Below are 8739 nucleotides of genomic sequence, written 5' to 3'. Positions count from 1 at the left end.
TGACTAGTATCGCTTATCCCTTGAACCTCTAGATGTAGGATATTAGCGGCTTGCATTTCCATTATTTGATGGATCTCACGCTTTCTAGTATTGTGGGTTGTCTTATATACGTCATAAAGTGTAGAAAATAAGCACTTCACGAGTTTCGATTTTGCTGGAAGTATTGGAACTAGAAGGAGATGTCTTTCGTGCATTTCATGGCGTCGCGAAGGCAATCTAAGTTGGTGGAAAGCCTGAGATCCGTCAAACGATAAAAATACAAACTAATACGACCATACATTGGGAGGTTCAATGTAGTAGCGATACTAGTCAAAGGCGCCAACAATGAGATAAAGAAGTACCTATTAAGTTTAGAACTTCAATTAGGATCCACACTTTCCAAATGTTTTAGAATCATGGTCCCTAAAACCTTCAACAACTTGGACAAACTCCGTGGACAAAGTAAAGACGAGCTGCTAAGAAGAATGAATAATGTAATTTATTCATCTTTTAGGAGATGAGAATGAATAAAGTAAAGACAAATAATTAAATTATTATGGGATAAATTTAATGAAGTTTTTTTTTTTCTTTCTAGTTTTAATTTATATATTTACATATTTATATTTATTCATGACTGAGTCGAAGCGGCAGATGGAGGGAGGGAAACATTTATATGTACCCTTCCCCGCCATTTACAAATATATTTCACCCTCTCAGATACTCTGAAATTCTCCATCTTCTTCAATGGTGAGGTCTAGAACCGCTGCAAACCCCTCCGCACCTACAGATACCGAACCGGAAAATCCCTATAACCTCGAAGTCATCTCAATCGGCTCACTCTACAATGGACCATGGGTCAAGAAGTACTGGAGCAGTTCTAGGGTTTGATTACATTTTGCTACCTAATTGTATTGGTTTGTTTTCCTTTGCTGCATTTTTACACTGTCTGATTGTAGGGAAAAGGTCGATATCCATATCCCGTTGGCTACCAAGTTGCTAGAGCTCACAATGGGACCACTATTAACATGGAAATTCTCGAGGGCGTTAACGGGCCTAAATTTTTGGTATTCTTTCTTCTTTAATGTTTTCAGTTCAGATTCCATTTACTAATTGCTTACTGTTTCTACAGATTTCTTCTTCTGATGGGAATTCAGCTTCTGGGAAAACTCCACAATTTGCTTGGCTGGAATTTCAGAAGAAAGAACGCACCCGCATCAAGATTTTGCATCGCAACAGACTTTCCCCTAAAATGGATGCCTTAGAGGTAAGAACTGGTACCCAAGTACACGTTAATGGATGCATGAGTTGTTTACTGTACTTACTATTTTTCATTCCTTTTAAACTGCACCCAGCTTTTTGGATTCAAAAACCAGATTATTCTGAGGCTGCTTCGCCGACTAGTGGCAGATATACATAGAGTAGCTGAACAAAGCCCAAGTTTGCTGCTGAAAGCAGAAGATGACAAAGTGACGCAGTCACGTTCTAAAGAGTCTCAGGGCTGTATTGACATTGATCTTTGGGCTCCCGATACACAAGATTTACAAGGTACTTATATCTTTGTCACTTTGTGTTTGTATTGTACAGAGTATTCATCATTAATAACTTATAGTATCTGCATCCTTTTGCTCATGCATTGATGAATTGAAAGATTTACCTTTTGGCTTGACATACTTCTAGTTATTTGAGTACAAATTTTTGGATTTATATTGCTTATGTCTTTGGTAATATTAGATAGAGTAGCGTTCTTTGCAATATTTTGGGATTTATAGTGCTTACAGCTTTTGCTTTTCTAATGTAGTTTCTATATGGAACATCGTTTTGTTAAAGACTATGCAAAACCATCCCTATGCTTAGGATTTTCTATTTATTTATATGTATTTATTTTTCTACAACACTCTCCTTCAGTATCTAGTTTATCCCTCATATTTCTCTGTTCTACATTTTCCTGTTATTCTAGATCACTTATTCTAGTGCAATGCAGAAAAAATCTCTGATTCTGTTCCAAGTAATCTGGCTAAGAATAATGACAGTGAACCAACATGTGAGGCCGTCTCTGAAGATTTGTTAAATTCAAAACATGAGGAAGTGCTAAAGTCTGATTCAAATATAAGCCTGGAGAAAGATTATTTTAATTCAGCTGGCAAGGATGTGGCAAAGTCAATGATGTCACTTCTGCTTCCTCAAGCAGTTCCCTTACTAATGAATAACTCAACAGATGAGAAGTTCACACTTATACCTTTAGATATACTGCCTTCTAAAGAAGAACAGAATGAAGTTGGATGTGTTTTGGATGTACCATCATCTGGTAAATACACCCATCGGTGCTATTTTAGTTTTTCTTGATTATTTGTTCTCAACGTCTGGCATAGATCAATACATCATGCTACAAGGCCTTTTGATGAAACACACTGTCTTTTAAATCTTCTCTTTGTTTTGTGTTCGTATGTTCTGTGTTTACGTTTTTATGTGCTTTGTTGAATCATGTGTTTATATGGCCAGATAAAATGGTAACAGAGGATGCATATGAGGAACAAAATGGAAAGGTACATAAGCCAGATGCTCACCTACTTTCAAATTCTTCTAATACTGTTCACATGAAGTCTACTGTCCTTGATAGTTTTGAGTATAGTCAATGCGAGGGTCTCAAAAACTCAGAAGTCTTGTCTTTTGATATTGCGGAAGTTGGTAGATCTAGTTTCAGTAAAGAAATGTGTTGTGTGAAAAGTCAAGAACAGCTTTGTGGTGATTTGCCGAAAGGACCATCCTCATGCTGTGCTTCAGAGGTGGACTTTAAAAACAGGCCTCATGATTATGATTTATGTATTCCTGATTCTGTTCTGGATGACATGTCTCCTCCTGATGTATGTGTTCCTGATTCTGATCTGGACGACAAGTCTCCTCCCGGTGTATGTGTTCCTGATTCTGATCTGGACGACATGTCTCCTCCCGGTGTATGTGTTCCTGATTCTGATCTGGACGACACGTCTCCTCCCGATGTATGTGTTCCTGATTCTGATCTGGACGAGTCTCCAGCACATGATAGTTTCAAGTCAGTGCAAAATGACCTTCCAGTTGCTCAGGATTTTACTGGAGGTAATGTGTTAATGATATTTGGCATCAAAATAAGAGTTCTTAAATTCTGATAATCATGATCAGAAGGGTTAACTGTGTATCATAGTATAATTCTTCTGTCTGTTTTGAATTGAGATGCTTGTTAAGTCCGTGTCAACCCATTTGCATGCCAATCCAACTTAACTATTGTTGCAAACTATTAACATATTTTTGTGTCTGGTCAAGAATGAAACTTAATGATTCGAAACTAAGGTTTCATTGGACTATTGTTGTGTTTGATCCAAACATCACCATTATTTACAATTTTTATAAACAAGGCAGGTATTAGTAATGCATTCTCAATTGTTAAATCAAAGATTTGTCATTTAAAAAGCATGGAAACTATTGCAGAAAAGATGCAAGATGAAGCTGTTGGTAAAATAGGCAATGCTAAAACATTGGCGATATCTTCTTCTCAGTCACCAAATTTCGTATACACCAGAAGAAAGAGGCAAAATTCTGTTACCCTCCAAAGAAATTATTCCGCCATGGAGAGTACAGAATGTGACAAGACTGAACTAGTTACTACTCCTCAAATGCATACTGCCCACGACAGTGTCCCTCCATCAAAAACCATTCAAGCAAAAAATGATAAACTATGCAAACCAGATGATTCTGCAGGATTGATATTAGAAAAACCTGAAGTTCATAGTGACGTTCCAGATGTACAAAACAACCCAGCAGAACTAAACCTTTCTTCTCAAAATCCAAACCCGTTTTCCTGTGAAAATAAGTGCTCTGGTGGCAAGGAGGCTCAATTTATTTCAGAACCAATGGTCCAAAGAAGTCAGAAACTCAAGAATAATCTGAATGGCAATGTAAAGTTTGTGGGGCGCTACATGCACCCAATGCCTGTTTCATCATTACTTTTAAAAACAGTTGAAGATGAAATCCACGTTTGTGTTTTATGCGGCCTTCTGACAGATCAGCACAGAACTCTGTTTACCTACAAGGTAGCTATCAAGGAACTAAATTTCGGTTGCCCCTCTGTCATGGCTCACACCCCGATAATGTTGCCAGATCCATATAACTTCATGAGAGAAGTAAGTTACTTTTTTTTCTTCCTGTTTTGGAACCCTTCTTTTTCCTAATTTACATTTTACCCAAACTTTTGGCTACATAAATGCTTACTTTCAAAATATATCACATTGTTTGCTAGACTATGGTGGAAAGGACTGGGGTGGAGTTGACTCCTGATGGACAGTTTATTGTCTTAATAGGCAGCATAAAAACCCCCAATTGCAGGTTAACTGTTTCTACATGTTGGAATTGATAGGTAATGAATTGGAACAATATAGATAGAGTAACTAAATATTTATTTAATCCCAGGGAAAGAAAAATTGATTGTTGTTGCTCAACATGCACTTCAATCTGCTCGAAGAAGAATGGTTTGAAGATTGTTCATGTAGAAAGTGGTTATGTATCAGTTGTGGCAACACTGGAAGCTGTTGAAGACTTGCATTGTATTTTGGTTTGTGAACCTAACCGACTTGTTTCTGTTGGAGGGAGTGGGAGTGTACAAGTGTGGGTCATGAATTCAACATGGAGGTGATTTTAATGCATTCTCTTTGATTTTTCTTTCCCCTTTATGAAAACAATGTTCTTTTCAGAATCATATCTCTTAAAAGTTTTTTATTTGTAGTGAATTTGATTGTTACACATAACCCTAGGCTTCTTATGTGTTTGCATTTATAGTAGAGACCATGGATATATGATCATGAAGTACTTGTGCTTTTCATGGCAAATCTCCATGAAAATTGGGGAAACTTTGTTACTTGGATATTATGACCAATTGTTTCTTGGTTAAAAGCTTCCCGAATTTCATTGTATTTAATTTGCTCATACTATAAGAGCTTAGATTCTATCATTGTCTTACAAACTATTTTTAAAAGCAAGTTCTGACATAATTGATGAGTTAGGCCATTGTAATTGTGAAAAAAGCTGTATTATTTACCCTTCAATGTTTATATTTGATTTGTTGCCAGTGTTATTAAATATTTTATTTGTAATTAATTGGTGTTATTAAATATTTTATTTGTAATTAATTTGCTGCTACTGTTATTAAATATTTTATTTGTAATTTTTTTGCTGCTAGTGTTATTAAATATTTATATTTATTGGTCGTGGTCATACAACTTAGCTTCTTCACCCCGTTATTAACATTTTTGCAGTGAAAAGATAGAGTACTTCATCCTTCCGTCTGTTGGTTCCATGTCCCCTGGCATTGTGGAATTGAAGAGGGTCCCCAAGTGTGCTCATTTGGTTGTAGGTCGAAACGTTTATGGGGATTTTAGTTTATGGTATGTTGTCTTTATTTACCTTGAAGGGATATCCTATTATACCAGCATCATTCTAATTATTTTAAACATTTAATTTGACCACAGTGGGTTTATATCAGTCTTGTTTAGGAATGTTATCAGGATTTTACATTATTACGAAGCAAGAACTAATGTTCTGTCCATAGTCAACATAATTTACTAGATTGAATGGGAACCGGGAACTGGTATCTGGGTACCATTTCATTGTGCTGTCATGAACTGGTTGGCCAGAACTTGGGTATAAATTCATTGAAAGCATCAAACCCAATAGATAGAACAGACTCCCATTAATGGGAATAGGAATCCTTCAGATTAAAAAGGGATCATCATAGGCCGCTATAGATAGTACAGGGAGAAACACTTTCTACATTTAAAAGCTACTATCTTCAATCCTAATCTGCAATGTACTGTGTCATCGGAATATGAAGAACATGTGTTTCCTTTTCCTTCTGTAAATCTTGAACAGACTGAGGCTCCTAATTTGATCTTTATCTGTTTCAGAATTGAGGAAATGTCACTGCTGGCTTTAATGCCACATTTTCATTCCCTCATCAACTTCTCTTCAATTTTGTTATTCAGAAAAACGTCTAAACCTAGCCCAACAGTTGTTTAAAAGAAAGGGGATAGGAAAAGTAATCAGAAAAATGTTACTAATTTTTAATTTGGCCTTTCAGTTATAATGATATCTCATTTACATGATTTTCAATGTTTTCCTCAGGGATATTACAAAACTCAATTGTGTTTCAAGCTTCTCTGCTTCAAAATATCCAATTAATGAGTTCTTTCCAATAAGCTTGTTCCATTTGCAAACAAAAGGCTTGGGATTGAGCTATGCTAGCATGGAGGAGATGGCTGAAAAACTTTTAGAAGCATCCAATTTCTGGCACTCGAAGCAAAGAGAGACCTGCGTGTATCTCCCAACCGAAGATATTGCCATGTGGTTTCTTGTCTCGACTCCCTCGGACTTTGATTGTTGCCAGGATCATGTTTCAACTTCAATTCATCATGATGTACATACAGCTAGAAGTTGGAGGCTTGCTCTTTTGATGGAAAATAGCATTGCTTTTGGAAGTCCCTTGGATCCTAGGTGCCATATGATGTTTCCTGAGTTTAATATAGTCTGTCGTATTTTGTTTGAGTTTTTTTATTGCTTATTCTACATTGCTGTCTTGATCACTTTTTGACAGTTTTCAACTATATCAACTCTATGCAGGACAACTGGTGTTGGTGTCTCTGGTGGTTACGGAATCATGAGCACAAGTGATGGTGTGGTATATATGTGGGATTTGTCTAGAGGGTCCAAGCTTGATACTCTGCACCATTTCCAGGGTATGTCGCAAGGTTACACTTTATGCTCTATAGTACTAATACAGAAGCACTAATGGTATTGATATTTTTTTCTTAACAAATGTTAGTTGCTAGTAAAGCCTGGTTGTAGATCACCAAATTTCTTACTTGTTTTCTGTCCTATTTTGTTAACCAAGTTTGGCTTCCTAAGCTCCTTAAAATTACTAAATTTGTTGACATCTGCTCACATAATAGTTGTTTCCTCATGTCAAAATCATTCCTCATGGTTGTTTCCTTATAATAATAATAATCAAAATTATTGTTTATGTACTGTGTTGTGTCATATTTTGACATACGGTTTCATTAAATGTTTGGTTTTAGATGACACTATCACAAGTATTGTTACGGATGATTTGAATTCAAATTCAACAAGTGTTATGGGTGTCGCTGGGGGAGGAGGCCAACTGCTGCTTTATTTACATCTTCGTGATCGGGACTCAAATGAGTAGAGACAATGTAAGCCTTTTCAAGCTTGTATAGGAGTTACACTTATTGGTGCTTTAAAAATTCCAGGGATTCCAATTTCAATCGAGCAACTAACTATAATTTCTGTCATCTAATGCACGTAATTAACCTATAATTTCTGTCATCTAATGCACGTAATTAACTTATATAATTAAGGCCATATGAATTACAGGCACAGGCACAGAGATGGAGTCTGATGCAGTGGTGATGTGTTTTCATCATCAAACACAGCGGTTTGAATCTAGTTTGTACAAAAATACAATTGAAAGCCTAAATTGTTGTAAAAATGTTTTGATCCAATGAAATATAATTACATAGATAACACGACTTCCCTTTTCTCCGGCCCGGCTTTGATAACTCTGAAAATAAGCTGTTGTAAATATATATATTTATATCAACAACCAAACTTTATCCTATTGGTTACATGAATCAAATTATCTCATAATGTAATGTTGAATTTGTAAATTTTGATATATTTCTTAATAGTTTCTCTTATAATTTCTTTAGGTATTTTTTGGTTTATAATTGTTTGACTCTGCATTTGATATGTCATCTTTACAATAAAATTTACATGTTTAAATATATCCAAATCATTTAGGCCTATTTTTTTAAAACTATTTTTTATTTTTATTTTAGGTGTTACCTCAATATTATTTTTAGCATTGCTGTTTCTAAAACTAAAAATATTTAAACTATGTGAGTTGTGGGATGATATGATCTCCAACTTTCACTTATAAATTAGAAACATTTAGGGATGACAATGGACCTATGGTTTGGACATGGTACTATAATATTTATCCCCATATTTGTGATTTGAAAAAAATTAATTCTCAAACCCATATTTGTTTAGGTGCCACAATTAACACTTGTACCCATGTCCTATGGGTATGCTAGTATTCTGTTATTCACAATCCTATTAAAAATAAATATATAAATTATAAAATATTATATCATTTTATGTCATCCCTAGAAGCACTTTCCCTTTTGTTGAACTTATGTTTCATATACCATTCCATATACCATATCTTACTTTTGCTTAGGTAAAAGTCATGTGTTTCTAATGTTTGTCTCTATGTCTCCAACCTCTCATTTAAATCTCTATGTGAACCTCCAAGTAGTACTATATCATATGCAAAAATTATACATATTAGTGCTAGCTATTGGATGTGTTCCATGAATACATCTAAAATTAAAGCAAAAAGGTAAGTGTTTAGGATTGAACATTAGTACAATCCTATTGTAATGAGGAAATCATCCGCCTTTCTACCCTGTTAGGCACAAAAAGATAAAGAAAAGAAAAAAATAATTTGAGTCAAATCACGTGGTTATGATTTGAATCAAGAGAAAGAATGACTAGAATTAAAGTAGTAAAATGAGGAGGTTGACATTTTGATTGGTAATCATGATTCGAGTAAAACATAAGCATGATTCGAATCATGGTTGTTTTAGAAAGATATTTAAATCTCATGATTCAGGTCGGAATTTCAAGTGATTCGAGTCAAAGAGTATTGTGATTTGA

The 8739-nt window shown here is 35.2% G+C and overlaps 1 protein-coding gene across 2 annotated transcripts; it reads left to right on the top strand.

The window, feature by feature from the left end:
* The first annotated feature begins 618 nt into the window (after positions 1-618).
* LOC127126306 (uncharacterized) lies at positions 619-7721 on the top strand. Of its 2 annotated transcripts, none has more exons than XM_051055215.1 (14): positions 619-861; positions 936-1043; positions 1109-1243; positions 1332-1524; positions 1961-2284; positions 2479-3072; positions 3442-4133; positions 4250-4335; positions 4420-4638; positions 5262-5390; positions 6127-6495; positions 6622-6737; positions 7077-7211; positions 7393-7721. In XM_051055215.1, exons 1-13 carry the CDS (start codon positions 724-726, stop codon positions 7202-7204), a joined length of 3231 nt encoding a protein of 1076 aa, XP_050911172.1. In that variant the 5' UTR covers positions 619-723; the 3' UTR covers positions 7205-7211; positions 7393-7721. The 2 variants fall into 2 exon arrangements, with proteins under 2 accessions (XP_050911172.1, XP_050911179.1); XM_051055222.1 differs by having other exon boundaries at positions 698-842.
* The last annotated feature ends 1018 nt before the right edge of the window (positions 7722-8739 follow it).

The sequence above is a fragment of the Lathyrus oleraceus genome, chromosome 1 (genome assembly GCF_024323335.1).
Source record: "Lathyrus oleraceus cultivar Zhongwan6 chromosome 1, CAAS_Psat_ZW6_1.0, whole genome shotgun sequence".
Lineage (NCBI taxonomy): Eukaryota > Viridiplantae > Streptophyta > Magnoliopsida > Fabales > Fabaceae > Lathyrus > Lathyrus oleraceus.
The sequence above is the reverse complement of the archived record's forward strand: the minus strand, read 5'-3'. Positions and strand labels throughout refer to the sequence as shown.